The sequence below is a fragment of the Elephas maximus genome, chromosome 19 (genome assembly GCF_024166365.1).
Source record: "Elephas maximus indicus isolate mEleMax1 chromosome 19, mEleMax1 primary haplotype, whole genome shotgun sequence".
In the NCBI taxonomy this organism is placed as follows: Eukaryota; Metazoa; Chordata; class Mammalia; order Proboscidea; family Elephantidae; genus Elephas; species Elephas maximus.
Window position 1 is genome coordinate 49,861,604 of NC_064837.1, and position 17,910 is coordinate 49,879,513.

Below are 17,910 nucleotides of genomic sequence, written 5' to 3' on the forward strand. Positions count from 1 at the left end.
ATGACATAAGACGCACCATTATTTTCTGTACCCCCAAGAAAGAAAACACACTAAATTAAATAATGACACACCATCAATGGTAAAATGCTCCTAATTTTGGAGATGTTAAAATGTGAATCTTAGAATTGATAAAATAAGGTGTGAGACCAGTGTAAGTGATTTAAAAAAATAGGTTACAGATATAGAGCTAAAATTAACCTAGACCAAAACGTCCCATCATCTATTCATAGAAAATAATTGTGCAAACTTCTTGAGTTTTAACGGCCGGCCACTTGAACATCAGCCTCTGGGGCTATGCAACACTTACACTGTAATCCCGTGTCAAGTTCAAAAGCACGAATGATCTTCAATAGCTCTTCAACAAGTTGACTAAACCTTGTACTTTCTTGTAGGCTTCTGAAATTAAATTGAGGGATATACTTAAGAGCAAATTATTATCAACTTTTTAAAGACACTGCACAAAAAACAAACTTTTCTTAACATCTGAACCCTGCCCAAACTCCCATTTCTAGCTTTCCTTCTCAGGGATTTCTGTCAAACAATGACTACATTATTTTGAAAATACAGATAGATTACAATGTCCAAAGAAAGATTTTGGCTTAAGAAAAGTTGAAGGAAAATATAATTCATTCATTCCTTTAAATATTTGAGTGTTAAGACAAAGTCACTGCCCTAACAGAACTTACACTCTGGCAGGAGAGATAGGCAATAAATAAATACGTGGTGTGTGTGTATAATTATGTAGAAATAAACTCAATGAAGAAAAATCAAAACAGGATCAGCAGACGGAATGGGGAATGGGGACAGGGTGGTTGGTACAGTCTTATTTAGGTAAGCCTGCAAGTTCTTGAGCCATTCAGAAACATTAGAAAAAGGCAATCAATTGCCAATACCTTTATAAGGCAGATGCTCCATAAAGCTTTCAGGAAAACGGCTTTAGAAATAACTTACTCTATCTGCTAAACACACTTTTATACGTTTTTCTACCGATGGATAGTTTGATAGGAACACAAGCTATGATATTAAAGAACATCTACTTTTTCCTGCTGTTGTTGCAGCCACCTCTACCCAAATTATATACCTTTTGGTTATGTGATTCTTACACAAAGGGCACTGTGAAGGCCCTTTCTTCTGGTTGAGAAGTTTCAGCATACAAAATCTATAAATTAAAAAAAAGAACAATTCAAGTTACTTTCTTTAGTAGAGAGACTATTCCAAAGGCAAATAGCCATGAAAAGATAATCTCACAACTGCCCTTAAGAAGCCATTTTAAAGGTGATGACAGGTGTATTACAACAAATGACTTTCTCTAATTGTTTTTAGATGCTGCCTAAGCAGAAAACCACACTACGTAAGCAATGATCTATGAAAACTGAACTTAACATACATATGGCTTACTGTTATGATCAAATAAAATTTATTAAAAAGTTAATATGGCATATTTAATGATATATTCATAACTGTTTCATGCTGTATAATCCGACATAAATGGTAAGTAGTTCATATAAAATGATTATAAGTAGTTTAAAAACTTAGTTTCTTACTACAAAGCTAAAGTAATCAAGACCATGTGGTACTGCCATAACGATAAACGTACTGATCAGTGGAATAGAATTGAGAGTCCAGAAACAAACCCATAAATCTGTTGAATCGTCAATTGGTCAGTGATTAAATTATTTACCACATGGATGCCAAGACAATTAAATGAGAAAAGAATAGTCTTTTCAACAAATGGTACTGGGACAACTGGCTGGATATCCATATGCAAAAGAATGAAGTTAGACTCTTACAAAAATTAACTCAGTTCAAAAAAATTAACTCAAAAGGGATGATGAACCTAAATGTAAAGGCTAAAACTATAAATCTTTGTGACCTTGGGTCAGGCAATAGTTTCTTACATATGACACCCCAAAAGGACAAGCAACAAAGAAAAAAACAGTTACATCAAAATTAAATGTGCAAATGATACCATAAGGTGGGCATCATTGATCTCAACCCACCTGGAGCAAAGGAGAATGAAGAACACCAAAGACACAAGATAATTATGAGCCCAGGAGACAGAAAGGGCCACATAAATCAGAGACTATATCGGCTTGGAACCAGAAGAGCTAGATAGTGCCCAGCTACCAACTGATGACTGCCCTGACAAGGAACACAACAGAGAATCCCTGATGGAGCAGGAATGCAGTGGGATGCAGGCCAGACTTAGTGGTTGGACTGAGACTAGAAGGACCCCAGAGGTCATGATCCCCAGACCTTATGTTAGCCAAGACCGGAACCATTCCTAAAGCCAACTCTTCAGACAGGGATTGGACTAGACTATAAGATAGAAAATGATACAGATAAGGAGTGAGCTTCTTGGCTCAAGTAGACACATGAGACTATGTGGGCAGCTCCTGTCTGGAAGGGAGATGAGAACGCAGAGGGGGACAGAAGCTGGCTGAATGGACACAGGGAATACAGGGTGGAGAGGGGTATGCTGTCTCATTGGGGGAGGGCAACTAGGAGTACATAGCAAGGTGTGTATAAATTTTTATATGAGAGACAGATTTGATTTGTAAACTTTAACTTAAAAAAAAAAAAAAAAAAACACACCCACTGCCGTGAAGTCGATCCTGACTCATAGGGACCCTTTAGGACAGAGTAGAACTGTCCCATGGAGTTTCCAAGGAGTGCCTGGTGGATTCAAACTGCCAACCTCTTGGTTAGCAGCTGTAGTATTCTGCCACTACGCCACCAGGGTTTCCAAACTTTCACTTAGAGCACGATAAAAAAAATAAAAAAGAAAGTGAAACACTCCATAGAATGGGAGAAAATATTTGGAAATCATCTACCTGATAAGGAACTTATATCCAGAATATATAAAGAACTCACATAACTCAATAATAAAAGAAAACCTAATTAATAAGATGAGCAGAGGATTTGAATAAACATGTCTCCAAAGGAGACACGCAAATAATATGGTGTGATGGGTCGCTTTTGTGTGGCCTTTCTTACCATGGTCTTGTAACTCCCACTCAGGCGACTGGGTGGGACTGTGCAGATAGGGTAATTGTAGCCCACCAAAGGGATTGGTCAGTTTTACCATCCTGCTGGGCATGAAACAGGACACCTGAGTCAGGAGAGAGAAGATCCTACCACCACCAAAGAATAACAACCAGGAGCGGAGAGCATGTCATTTGGAACAGAGATCCCTGCATTGAGAAGCTCCTGGACCCAGGAGACAGAAAGGGAGCTATAACTCTGAGGACAGCGAGAAGTAGTAGCAGGAGACCAGGCAGCAGAGATCCTGCATCAGGAGACAGCATGGTGGGCTTCCCAGCCCATGGAGCAAGAAAGCTGAGGGCCTTCGGGCAGAGGCCTAGGGCCAGAGAGAAGTGTGCCCGCAAGTACAGAGGAAAAGAGGCTGTCCTGATGGAAGAAAGGTATCCTGCATGTTCTTGAGCCTGAACTGTAACCTGTTACTTCCCTAATAAATCCCATAATCGTGAGTATTGTCAGTAAGCCCTGTATGGCCACTGCAATGAATTATCGAACTCAGCAAAGTAGACAGTTCCATGAGACTGAAAGTTGGTGTCAGAACTGGTAAAGATGGAGGAGAGAGGATGTCTGACCTCGGCCTCACAGGAATCAGCCTTGGGCTATTGATTTTGATTCTCCTTCTCCCTTAAAAAAGACAGAGGAGGTCAGATACCACCCCCAGACTATTTCTACAAATGGCCAATAAGCACATGAAAAAACGGTCAATGTCATTAGTCATTGGGAAAATGCAAATCAAAATCACAGTGAGATAGATATTATTTCACACCCTCTAAACCTAAAAAACCCACTGTCATTGAGTTGATTCCAACTAATAGTGACCCTATAGGATAGAGTAGAACTACCCCATAGGGTTTCCAAGGAGCTGCTGGCAGATTAAAGCTGCCGACCTTTTGCTTAGCAGCTGAGTTCTTAACCACTGTGCCATCAGGGCTCCAAGGTTACCATATGACTCAGCAATTCCACTCCTAGGTATTTACCCAGGAGAAATGAAAACATATGTCTACACAAATATTTGTACATAAATGTTCATGGCAACATTATTCATAGTAGCCAAAAAGTAGAAATAATCCAAATGTGCATTAATTGATGAATGCATAAGCAAAATGTGATACCCATACAATGGAATATTATCTAGCCATAAAAAAGAATGAAGTATGATACACGCTACAACATGGATAAACCTTGAAAACATTGTTAACTGAAAGAAACCAGAAACAAAAGGCCACATTTTATATGAAATATCCAGAAAAGAAATATCCATAGAGATAGAAAGTAGATAAGCTGCCTAGGGCTGTCGGGGGTGAGAACTGGCAATGGGGAGTAGCTACTAATGAGTATAGGGTTTTTCTGGGGGGTGGTGAAAATGTTCTAAACTTAGATTGTACGATGGCTGCATAAACAGCTTAGGAACCATAATTAACAATACACAAACACCAGAATTTTAATTTTATTTGGGTGAATTTTATGGTATGTGAATCACATCTTGATAAAAAGTGTTTAAAAAACAAAACCAACTCGGGGCAGGGACCAAAACTAGCTCATTTTTGCATTTTACCTAACATAGAAAAACTGCTCACTAGAAGACTAAGGAATGAAGAAGGCTTTGGCTTTTTGGGACTCTTAGGCTTTGGGAATGGCTCTGGACCTAGAGTGACTTTGTTGGTTGTCTCAGGTTTTGTAGCAATAAATGAATATGGCTAAGAAGACTTGAAGAACACATGCAACATACTCTGATGGGTTAGTCTCCTATGCAAATACTGTTCCCATTGGCTGGTCTTATCTATAAAGGTCAATATCTCACAAGAAGACGACGAAAGAAAAAACAAAACAACAAAAAGCCACAGTGCTCTGTATCCTTTCAGGAATTTTTAAAGAATTCTTAACTTGGGGCTCATGAATGGTCTTTACGAATTTCCAAAAATCAAGTTTAAATTCAATTGCATTCAAAACTATGGGCATGGGGTGGGAGAGAAATATATTTCGTATTATATACTTTGCTGCTAGTAAACTCATTATCGTGTACATGGCTTGCTTTTTCAATTAAAAAAAAAAATACTTGAAAAGAAATTAGGCTGGCAATCAGGGCAAGACTAGATCCTAGTTTAACCATAGGGAAAGAAAGCCCCTAGTCCCACCAAATTACCTACCCTACTTTTTCTGAAATTCTTCTATCAAGAAACAAAGATGTTCACAAAAACTAATTCAAAATGGATCAAAGACCTAAATATAAAACCAAAAACTTATGAAGATCATGGAAGAAAAAATAGGGTCAACACTAGAGGCCCTAATATACAGCATAATCAGCATACAAACCATAATTAACAATACACAAACACTACAAGATTAGCTAGGTAAATGGGATTTCCTAAAAATTAAACACTTATGCTCATCCAAAGACTTCACCAAAAGAGAAAAAAGAAAACCTGCAGACTGGGAAAAAAATTTTGGCTATAACATATCCAGCAAAGGTTTAATCTAAAACATATAGGAAAATCCAACACCCCTACAATAAAAAGACAAATAATTCAATTAAAAAATGAGCAACGGATATGAACAGACGTTTCACCGAAGAAATTCAGGAGGCTAACAGAAGCAAGAGGAAATGCTTGTAATCACTACTGTAAAAACTGCTTGGGGGAGGTGTCTGACCTCCTGCAACCCCACAAGGGGGAAGGGGAACCAAGGCTAATTCCTATGAGGCAGAGGTCAGACACACCTCTCTCAACCATCTCTACTAACTCTGATACCAACTGTCCCTCACACATCACCCTCTACTGGGTTCAATAATTCATTGCAACGGCCACACAACTCACAGACCATACTCAAAATTATGGGGTTTATTAGAGGTTTATTAGTTACAATTCAGACTCAAGAACGCTCAGGATACAGCCTTCTATCAGGAGAGGCTTTTCCCAGACATGCTCACAGGCATGTCTCTCCCTGGCCCTCAGTCTCTGCCCAAAGCTTTCTCTCTCTGTGGGCTAGGAAGCCCACCACGCTGTCTTGTGCTGCTGGGTCTCTCCTTCCTTGGTGGTGCTGGGCTCTTCTCTCTGCTCTGGAATTGACTCTTTAAGGCAAAGCTGACCAATCCCCTCAGTAGGCCACAATTATCTTATTTGCACAGCTCCAACCAATCACCTGGGTGGGAGTCACAGGACCATGGCTAGAAAGGCCACACACAAAAGCAATTAATCACACTGCACTAGCCATTAGAGAAATGCAAATCAAAACTACAATGAGATACCATCTTACCCTGACATTACTGGCACAAATCAAAAAAACAGAAAATAAACAATGTTGGAGAGGTTGTAGGGAGATTGGAACTTTTATGTACTGCTGCCAGGAATGCAAAACGGTACAACCACTTTGGAAAACAATATGGCACTTCCTTAAAAAGCTAGAAATAGAATACCATGATCCAGCAATCCCACTCCTAAGAATATATCCTAGAGAAATAAGAGCCATTATACGAACAGAAATGTGCACACCCATGTTCACTGCAGCATATTACAATAGCAAAAAGATGGAAACAACCTAAACGCCCATCAACAGATGAATGGATAAACAAACTGGTACACACACACAAAGGAATACTACGCATGATAAAGAACAATGATCAATCTGGGAAATATCTAACAACATGGGTGAATCTGGAGGGCATTATGCTGAGTGAAATAAGTCAATCACAAAAGAACAAATACTGTACAAGACCACTATTACAAAAAAAGAAAAAATTTTTTTTTTTAAGCACATGAAAATGTTCCCACACAGAAACAATCTTTGATGGTTATGAGGGCGGGGAGGGGTGGGGAAGAAAAAACACCAACTAGATAATAGATAAGTGGTAACTTTGGTAAAGGGTAAGGCAGTACACAATACTAGGGAAGTCAGCACAACTTGACCAGGGCGAAGTCATAGAAGCTTCAGAAACACACCCAAACGCCCTGAGGTAAGACAGGGAACAGAGGGCCCTCCAAATCTGCAAGCAAAGTAGCAAGAAATGGGCCAGAAACAAAGCCATTTGCAGAACAATGGGGCAGGGTATCAGAAAATAGCCCGCAAACTTCTTTAAAGTTGTCTTTCAGAAGCAGGTGGAGAAAACCAGCCCCAGGGACACGCGCAGAACATCCACCTGTGACTGCTGTGTGACCTTCCACCAGGGGCAGTAAGGGGCTGCAGAAGCAGCCCAGAGACTGCGCAGGTGGGACACCCCGTACGTCCTGCAACGAGTCCCAGAGGCCTACCGGACAGAAGCCATCTTAGAAAGCTGCTGCGGGTGCACCAGAGTTAACATATCCCCACCTATGCCTGTGAATAAACATGAATCTTTTCCGCCCAAGAAATTTTAAAAATTCAGGCTAGTCTTTTGTTCTGTGAGACAAGGGTAATTGTTGCTCTAGGCCCTCCTCGTCTCCACTTGTAAGCCTCTTCAATAAAGCATTGCTCGTGTGGAAAATTCTGCATGCCTTACCTGTTCATTCTTGACCAGTGAGAGGCAAGAACTTTTTCAGGTAACCAAGGGACTGAGCTACTGGGCTGAGGGCTGGGGACCATGGTCTCAAGGGACATCTAGCTCAAATGGCATAACATAGTCTATAAAGAAAACGTTCTATATCCAACTGTGATGACTAGTGACTGCAGTCTTACAAGCCTGTAAGCAGTCATCTAAGATGGTCCCATCCTGGCTGGAGCAAAGGAGAATAAAAAAGACCAAAGACACAAGGAAAAGATTAATCCAAAGGACTAATTGACCACAACTACCACAACCTCCACCAGACTGAGCCCAGAACAACTAGATGGTACCTGGTTGCCACCACCAACTGCTCTGGCAGAGATCACAATAGACTGTCCTGGACATAGTGTGAAAAAATTTAGAACAAAATTCATATTCACACACACACAAAAAAACAGGGTTACTGGTCTGATAGGGACTGGAGAGCTTCCGAGAGTATGGCTCCCAGATGCCCTTTTAACTCAGTACTGAAGTCACTCCTGAGGCTCACCCTTCAGCCAAAGATTAGAAAGGTCTATAGGGCCAACAGTAACACACATGAGGGACATGTGTCATAGTTCAATCATGTATATGAGACTAATGGGCACAATGGGTCAAAAGGAAGGATGAGAAGGACACAGGGAAGGACAGGAAAACTGTACGAATGGAAATGGAACCCAAGGTGGAGGAGGGGAGAGTGTTGACACACTGTGGGATTGCCAACTAATGTCACAAAATAATTTGGGTATTAACTGTTTAGAAAAAGAAAAAAAAAAAAAAAAAGATTTTCATTTGAAAGGGCAAAATCTTTAAATATGTAAATATCACTTGAATCATTAATATGAATTATCAGCCTAAATATAAACTAATATCAGATCTTTTTCTATCTTTACAAGGGTTATAAGGCAAGCAAACAATAAAGCTTAGAAGGGGAAAAGCAGAGAAGGCTGAACCTTGACTTGTTCATTTCACAATTGCTTGCAGTTTGCTTTCACCCAAGGACACAAAGAACACACAGCTGTTTGAAGTTATTTCATATCCTACTAGACAAAAAAAAAGACATGCCAATACTTTACCAGGAGCTACGGCCACAACCAACTTACGCGGAGTTCATAAACACTCTCTGAGGCAGAGTGAAATAGATTCAGGTTGGCTATTTCTTCTTAACTGAAGAAGTTAAAGCTTCTGTAAATTAAATGTTTCCTTTTTTATGAAGGATAAGCACAAGAGCTAATAATGGAGCCACGTGAAACATTCAAACTTACTTGCAAAATATATGGTCACATTTTGTGGAAACAGGCTCTTTGATTAACTCCAGACTAGAAGAGTAGGGAGAAAAAACAAAAAAGAGAATAATAAATGAAGCTCAATAATTTATTTAAAAATAAATATATATATAGTAAAGAAGCTCAACTTGAAGCTGTTATCACTGAGTCAAGGTAAGGCTTAAAGTTCACTGAATAAATATTTATTAAATGTATGTACTATGCTAGGTGACAAGAATACAGCAGAGACTATGATCCTTAGCTTCACTGAACTTATGGACATCAATACAGAATTACTGATTCCTTCAATACTCTCCACTTAGCATTTTAAAAAATTAGTTGCTAATACTTCATATTAATTAGTTTTCACTAATAAGGCTCTTTTGAGCTATCATTGTGGGTGTAAATCCTATTTCCTAGCTAAAGTCCAAGCTCTGTAAAGACAAAAACGTCTCTATTTCTTTTGGATTCCCTCACAGCACTTTTATTTTTAATGCTTTTCTCTGTGTGTGTGTGTTTGGTAAATATATAAGTAATACAATGTTTGCCATTTCAACAATATTCACATGCACAGTTCAGTGACATTAAATGTACTTCTTTCCAACGTGATTGCCTTTTTACTTTTAACCTCTTAATATGGAAAATTTCAAGCATTTATATAAATAGACTAGTAAACTCCTTGTACCATTACCCAGCTTCAATTATCAACTTATGGCCAATCTTATTTCATCTATACCCAGTCCCACCCCAGAGTATTTTAAAACAAATCCTGGTCATCATATCATAACATCTATAAATATTTCAGAATATATCTTTAAAAGATAAAGATTTTTTTAGCATAACCATGAAACCATCATTATTCCTTGAAAAACATAGTTTTCTTAATATCACGTAATACATAATTAATGTTCCAGTTTCTCTCATTGCCCCTTAGCACCGAATGGTTAAATTTGTTTAAATCAGGACCCAAATAAGGTATTCACGTTGCATTTAGTTGATATGTCTCAAGTCTGTTTTAATCTATAGACTTCCTTTCCTTTTCCCCCTTGCCATTTATTTAAGAAACGAGTCATCTGACTTAAAGAATTTTTCACATTCTGGATTTTGCCAGTAGTTTTTTTTTAATCCCATGATAGAATTCCCTGGGTAGCGCAAATGGTTAAGCGCTCTACTACTAGGGGAAAGGTTGGTGGTTCTAACCCACCCAGAGGCACCTTGGACGACAGCCTTGGTGATCTGCTTTCAAAAGTTACAGCCTTGAAAATCCTATGGAGCAGTTCTACCCTGCACACATGAGGTCGTCATAAGTAAGAATCAACTCAACAGCAACTGACAACAACCACAACAACTCCACGGTTTAGTTTTAATATACTCCTCTAGCCTGTTTATTCCCTGTACACTAGACCAGACTTGATCAAATTCAGGTTTAATTTTTTGGCAAGAACACATTACAAGTGGTGCTGTGCACTTTCATTGCATCACTTCAGGAGGTACATGATGTATGCTTTGTGATTACTTTGTAAAAACAAAATAATAAACTACTCACTATAAACCAAAACCTGTAGCTGTCAGTTGATTCTGAGTCACAGTGACCCTATAAGACGGAGTAGAACTGCTCCACAGGGTTTCTAAGGAGCGGCTGGTGGATTCAAACTGCCAACATTTTTTTGGTAAGCAGCCAAACTCTTAATGCCTAAGGTTTCCATATTCATTACAAAAAATAATAAACTTAGAAAAGTATAAAAATTTTGAGAAAAGAAAATACCAAGTTTTCATCTATAAAGTTACCATCCGTACCTGTCCATCCACAAAATCTCCAAGCCTTCCTGAGATTCATTCATTTACTCATTTAACAAGTATTTATTGAGCATCTATTATATGCAAGCACTGTTCTTGGGGCTGGAAATATAGCAGTGAACAAAATAAAGTCTGTCTTCATAGAGCTTACATTCTAGTTGTTGTAGACAGTTGGTAGAAAAATAAAAAGATATGGGAATAAGTGCTAAAGAGAAAAATAAAGCAGGATAAGGCGGATAGGAAGTGCAGTTGGGGTAGGAGTGTTTATATTCCCATATAGGGTGGTCAGGAAAGGCCTCACTGAGAAGGTGACATTGGGAGGACAGCTGAATAATATAAGTAAGCCCTGAAGCATTTAGGGGAAGAACATTCTAATAGAGGGAACAGAGAAGACAAAGATTCTGAACAGGGCTGGGCCTGGAGTATTTGAGGGATAGCAAGTAGGCCAGGGTCTGGGATGGACCGATAAAGAGGAAAGTAGAAGGAGATGGGGTCGGAAAGATAGCAGGAGGCCTAAGTAGGTAGGAAATTTGTGGGTCATTGTAAGTCTTTAATTTTTATTTTGAATGAGAGTTTTAGAAACTGATTTTTGGTAAAATCTAGGCAGAACATCAAAGAACAGGTGATGCTATAGGTGACAGGAATGTGGCTCTTTTCATTAAATGTTTAACTTTTTTGAAAAGGATCACAAGAAAAGCTGGAAGACAATGGCTTCATTGTGAAGGGTTTGGTTTCTAACATAGCCCTGGGCAAAAAAAAAAGGCTAAGTCAGAAAGCAGAGTTTCTGCTACCAGTTTTTTTCATTAGCAGAGAGACTTTTTGGCCAAGCACTCTACCTGAACCTGTTTCCTTTTCTGTCACCTGCCCTGCCTTACCTAAGACTATTGTAAGAACCAAATTATATGCTACTTGGGAAAATGCTTTGCAATCTGAAATGCTTTGTACAAATGTTAATATTATTATTTGGACCAAAGGTGACTTTAAAAAGAAAAACAATGCCAACAAACAGAACTCTAATTTGTTACTAAGTCACTATTTCTAAGATGAGCTAGCTATCCTAGAAATTCTCAGTAAAAGAAAAATTGGATTTAGCTATGATACCAGATGGTTTTCATTCTCACCACTGACTCAATGCTGAAATAATTATATTTCAGTATGGTAATTATAATCCAAGCTATACAAACATACTGTAAACACAAACTTTGAACAGATGAAAATTCCAATATGTAAAAAGGTAATGACTGCTCAAGGAAAAGCTTGAAGAGGCAATAGAAGTGAAAAGGAAAAAATAAAAATGTTCCTCTTATAGATGCTGATGACAGCAAATGTTTACTATGAAAGTGATTCAAATATTTTAAATACTTTTCAAACCAGGCAATATTTCTGGCCTACTACATATTTGCATTTTGAGTTCCAACATGAAAAAGTAAATGAAAAAAGAAGGTAGGTTAGGTTCCGGAAAAAAAACAACAACCCACGAGGGTACGTATTTTAACAAATTCTTCTGAAAGCCAAAATTGTTTTATATCCATGTATAAAAACATAGAAAGAACTACCAACTATCAAAAGTAACAGCCAAGGGATTTAAGAGGCCTGAAGGAATTCTAGTTCAAGAGACCTAAAGGAAGCTGAAAACATCCTGATTACCACAAGTAATACTGTTTCCAGTCATCACTAGGAATCCAATATTAAGACATAACTACAGAAAAAAGGGGGGGAAAAAACCCACATAACTGCAAATTGTATTGTTCTGGGTACTGTTAAAAAAAAAAAGTGAAGTAGGTGCGATCCCATTCAAACAAGTTTAAGGTTTTAAAAGGATCCCTGATGGGCAGCCTAGCTGGCACAAGCAATTAAGCACTTGACTACTAGCCAAAAAGGTTGATAGTTTAGACCCACCCAGGAGTACCTAAGACAGGCCTGGCAATCTGTTTCCAAAAACCTTGAAAATCCTATGGAGCAATTATACTCTGCACACAGGAGATCACCATAAGTCAAAATCAACTCAATGGCAACAAGTTTAAAAATGACTAGGATGAATAGTTTGGGTTTAAAAGCCTAAATCTATTTCCAATAGAAAGTGAGTAAAATCAATAAGCTGCCAAACACACAACAATTCACTTAAAATGAAAATTTGGCATTAACTTTCATTCTTGCATCTTTAATTTTTATGTATCTGAGTTTTTAAATTGATGGTTTAATTTGCCAGAATGAGAAAGAACATTACATTTTTATAACTTAGTCCCATGGAAATGTAAAATAAATGGATCCAAATGCCACACTATGGAGGACTTGTTGATCACTCTTTGTAATTATCACAAGGATCTTGCATTAAGTTGTGCTTTCTCAAAAGTGCTTTTTTTTTTCCAAATTGTCATTTCCTGCTTCCCTGGATCTGATGTTTCATAAATTAGGCTATAAATCTTGTTTAGCTCTTATGCTTTTGTTTAGTTGAAATGCTGAGGGGCAAGGGAGAGGAGGGTTACTTATAAATCTTGTCTACCTCCGAAAATATAAAACATAACTTGCATTTTCCTTAATCTTATTTATCTGACTCCATATACGAAAAGCTTCCATGAAACACAAAGGAAAACGTACCTGAATTTATCTTCCTTCTTTGAGAGTAGGTATAGCTTTTGATTTAATTTTTGAACGTTACTGCGGTGCAGTGAATTACTTGATATGGCCCTTTTAGCCATAGTCTTTGACTCCCATGTTATGACTGGATGGAACCAAGCAAATAAGGTATACAGGATATGGAACCTGTGATGGTTACAACTTGGCTAGGCCATGATTCCCACTATCGTGTAATTGCCCTCCATTTTCTGGTATTGTATGTGTTGTAAATCCTAAACCACAGGATTAGGGTGAGGTATATCTTGAATCCCACCCTTACTAAAGGGCATGACTGAAGTCACCACCTTGCTCAAATAAGGAGTTTCTCTGAAAAAGCTCTTTCTCTCACTCTGGATTCTGCATCTAGTTCATCATCATCTGATCTCTGGTTCTTGGAGCTTGAGCCAGTTGCCTTCCATCTGACCTGCCGATGCTGGGATTCGCCGGCTTCCACAGCCCCATGTGCCAGGTGTCTATCATCTGACCTAATTCGCCAGTTTCTGCAGCCTTGTAAGCCACAGCAACCTGTCATCCGGCTTGCCAGTTTGGGTTAGTTGGCCCCTGGGGCCAAGTGAGTCCAGAGAAGCCTATGCCTGACCTACGGATTTGGGACTTGGCAGTCTCCAAAACCACTTGAGCCATTTCCTTGATATGATTCATGAGTTCTGTGAGACACTGCAGTGAATTACAGAACCCAAAGACGGGAGGGAGAGTACCGAGGGAAGGAGGAGTTGATGTTAGAGATGGAGTGGTACAGCAATTTGGGAAAGATGAACATTTGGGACATCTTTAACCTCCACGTCATAGGAACCATTTCATCTTGATCCTTATAAATTATCCATTTAGTTACCCACCACTAACCATCACTATGTCAAAAAAAAACTACATTATTAAAGAACTAGTTTATTATTTAATTCAGTCAATAAATGTTGATCGAGTGCCTACTACATCCCAGGCATAGTTGTAACTACTGAGGACACAGAAGTAAATAAAACAAAAACCTCTGCTCTCATGGTGTTTACATATTCTGTGCGGGTGAGTTGGAATCGACTCCACGACAAGTTTTGGTGGAGGTGGAGAAAAAAAATAAATAAATTATGTAGAATATCAGATAGTAGTGAGTGCTATGAAGAAAAATTAAGCAGGAAAAGGGGACAAGGAATGTGTCAGGGGTGGGAGTGTTGCAACTTTAAATAGGGTTGTCTGAAAATACCTCTTTGAAAGGTGGGTATTTCAATTAAGATTTGTAAGCCATGCAGTTATCAGGGAAAAAGCATTCCAGGCAGTCGTTGTTGTTAGGTGCTAACAGTTGGTTCCGACTCATAGTGACCCCTGTGTACAACAGAAGGGAACAGTGCCCGGTCTGGTGCCATCCTCACAAATGTTGCTGCGTTTGAACCCACTGTTGTAGCCACTGTGTCAATTCATCTTGCTGAAGGTCTTCCTCTTTTTTCACTTTACCAAGCATGATGTTCTTCTCCAGGGATTGGTCCCTGATAATATGTCCAAAGTACGTGTGACGAAGTCTTGCCATCCTTGCTTCTAAGGAGCATTCTGGCTGTACTTCTTCCAAGACAGGTTTGTTTGTTCTTCTGGCAGTCCACAGTATATTCATTATTCTTTGCCAAAACCATAATTCAAAGGCATCAATTCTTCTTGGGTCTTCCTTATTCATTTTCCAAGCAGAGGAAATAGCAAATGTAAAGTTCAGAGGCAGAAGAGTATGTGGCATGTGTGAAGAACATTTAAGAGGCCAGAATGACCAGAATAAAGAGAACAAGCAGGGAAGGAAGTAGGCGATAATTATCCTAATTTTTCTTTCTGGCTTTTCACAAAGAGATCGTAGGTATGATTTCTACTTTATTTTGTAGATTTAAGAGAAACTGTAGAGATCATCTAGTGACTACTTGGGGTTCTCAACCTTTTTTGTGCCATGGACTCCCTTTGGCAGTTGGTGAAACTCATGGACCCCTTCTCAGAGCAATGCTTTTAAATGCATAAGAAATTTAAAATAAAACAACTAGTTATATTGAAATGCAGTTCATCCATAGGTTTCCAAGGGTCCTAGAATGTCCGCAGATTAAGAGCTCCTGAATATGCACAAAGAAACTTTCTGGGGTGATGGAGATGTTCTATATATTGATTGGTATTTGGGTTACAAACCAAAAACCAAACCCAAACCCAGCGCCGTCAAGTCGATTCCGACTCATAGCGACCCTATGACAGAGTAGAACTGCCCCATAGTTTCCAAGGGGCGCCTGGTGGATTCGAACTGCCGACCCTTTGGTTGGCAGCCGTAGCACTTAACCACTACGCACCAGGGTTTAGGGTTACAAAAGCATATAAAAAACAAACCAAACCCACTGCTGTCCAGTTGATTCCGACTCATAGCAACCCTATAGGACAGAGTAGAACTGCACTTGTCAAAACTCATTGACTAGCACATTTAAGATCTGAGCATTTCACTGTATGCAAATAACACCTAAAAAAAAAAATCGAATGAATATTCTAAATTCCCTCTTCATTTTACAGATGAAGGAAAACAAAGGCTCAGAGTCAGAAAGACTTGCTAAAGGTTTTAATGACTTTTACCGTTATGAACTATGTCCATTCCAAATGATCAAGCTAGTTTTAGAGGTGGAATAAGAGTCCAATTGTTACTTAATCCAAACCAGATTCCCACCCCAGTACACAACCAATCATCTGTGGATTGGGAAAGATAAGGGGCTGTGTGCACTGAGGGGTAGAGACGGAGAGGAGAGTAACAGTGGAAAGAAAAGAGCAATATTTTCTATATTTTTAAAGCCCTGCAGTCAAGAAAAACAGCAACTTTGATAGTCTGATCTTAATAGCTTTTTTATAATTTTTCCTCTGACATAAGGTCACTTCTACTCATTCCACTCAAGGAGATAATCATATAAGGAAGAATCTTAAATCAAAAAACTCCTCTGTTGACTTACCAGATTGGACACTCCAAGATTTTCTGCATAGCATTAAGGACATTTTGTACTTCTTCAATGTGAGCCACAGAAAAATCCATTTCTTTCTGTTCCATTTCACTTTAATACATAAAGTACACATATATAAATACGTTAAAAGGCTTATAAACAACAGCTTAAGTTTATAAGTGTCATTTTTAGATAAGAAAAACTTAAGATTGGAATGTAATTAGACAGTTTATATTCTCTTGTTTCTTCACTTACAGCCTCCAGCCTCCTCCTTTTGATCCTTTCCTTTTTCCCAGGAAAGTCACTGTAGCTTTTCCTTATTGGAAACCCTGGTGGCATAGTGGTTAAGTGCTATGACTACTAACCAAAAGGTTGCCAGTTCAAATCCACTAGATTTTCCTTGGAAACTCTATGGGGCAGTTCTATTCTGTCCCACAAGGTTGCAATGAGTCGGAATTGACTTGATGGCAACGGGTTTGGTGTTGGTTCCCCAAAAAAGGAAAAGCCGCAGTGACTTTCCGGGATCTGACTGGGTAGGTGGTGTAGCCTCAGCTTTCTCCAATCATCCTGACTGTTTTCTTTTTCATGTTTAAAAACAAAACCAAAACCCACCAACACTCCCCACTCCTATCCTAACTCCAGGTCGCCAATTCATCTGCACTCATCTCAGAATCCTCAAGCACATCTCTGGCCTTCCTCCTCCTCAGGCACGTTCCTGCCAACAGCACTTGTCACATCGACAACCCTCTACTTCCCTTTCTTCGACCTCTTGTCTTTATTTAGAAAGGCGTATGAACGGAGTGTTTAGGGTCTCTTTCCCAAAACATCCTGTCTCCTCCTCTTCCTCAGAGTACCTTTCCCAGACACATTCCTGCCCCACTTCTTCCTGAGGGTCTCCCCCCACCGCAACATATACCAGGCCCTCTTCTTATTTGCATATTCCCCCAAGACACATTCCAGTCCCTATCATGATCCACGCCCCCCCAACACACCGCGCCCTCTTCCTCTTCCTCAGTCTCTCTCCCGCGAGCCGCACCTGCCCACCTCCCCAGAATTTCCCCACACTAACAACGTCTAAGCCGCCTCAGGTTCCACACCCCGCCCCCACCAGATAAATACCCATTTTGCTCTCCTTCGTAGCCCTGATGGCGCAGTTGTTAAGAGCTTGGCTGTTAAACAAAAGGTCGGCAGTTCGAATCCACCAGACGCTCCATGGAAACCCTACGGGGCACTTCTACTCTATCCCACAGCGTCGCTATAAGTCGGAATCGACTCGACGGGAATGAGTTTTGCTCTCCTTCAGGCCTCTCCTTTAGGAGCCGCCTCCCCTTTACTCTCCCCACAACCAGTTTCCCAAACACCCCTCTGGGCCCCTCTTCCTGCCCCGGGCTCTCTCACCCTTATCCTGACTAAAGCTTCTGGGCTTCTCAGGCCCCGGGGCCTAGTTATCAGAACAGCCCGCAAAAGCCGCCCCGGCTCAGAAAGCGTTCGGCAGCTCTAGCCGAGCAGTCGCAGTTTCAATTTATCTGTAATTCCCGCGCTTTCCTGTCGCCACGGAAACTGGCCCGGGCTGCTGAGCGCGAGCCTCTCAGAACGCAGAGCTAGATACGTAAGCGGAAGGGCGGGGCAGAAAGAGCCGAGTCTATCCGGGTTCCGATTGGTCACCCATTCTTTCCCTGCGTGATGTAATTAGAAAGAGCCGGAAAAGAAAGAATTCTACCAGTGCCCGCCCCCTTCCCTCCACGCTTCT

At 39.9% G+C, this 17,910-nt stretch overlaps 1 protein-coding gene across 3 annotated transcripts in view; it reads right to left on the reverse strand.

The window, feature by feature from the left end:
* BRCA1 (BRCA1 DNA repair associated) overlaps positions 1–17,725 on the reverse strand; it is a 64,744-nt gene extending 47,019 nt beyond the window's left edge. For 2 of the 3 annotated variants that reach the window (XM_049860239.1, XM_049860241.1), the window contains exons 1-5: positions 17,559–17,725; positions 16,173–16,271; positions 8,800–8,853; positions 1,082–1,159; positions 308–396 (exon numbers count right to left, since the gene is read on the reverse strand). In XM_049860239.1, the coding sequence (XP_049716196.1) occupies positions 308–396; positions 1,082–1,159; positions 8,800–8,853; positions 16,173–16,267 (316 nt within the window). In that variant the 5' untranslated portion in view covers positions 16,268–16,271; positions 17,559–17,725. Of the gene's footprint in view, positions 1–307; positions 397–1,081; positions 1,160–8,799; positions 8,854–16,172; positions 16,272–17,279; positions 17,495–17,558 lie in introns of those variants that run through there. The other variant, XM_049860240.1, reaches the window with a different exon arrangement.
* Between the last annotated feature and the right edge of the window lie 185 nt (positions 17,726–17,910).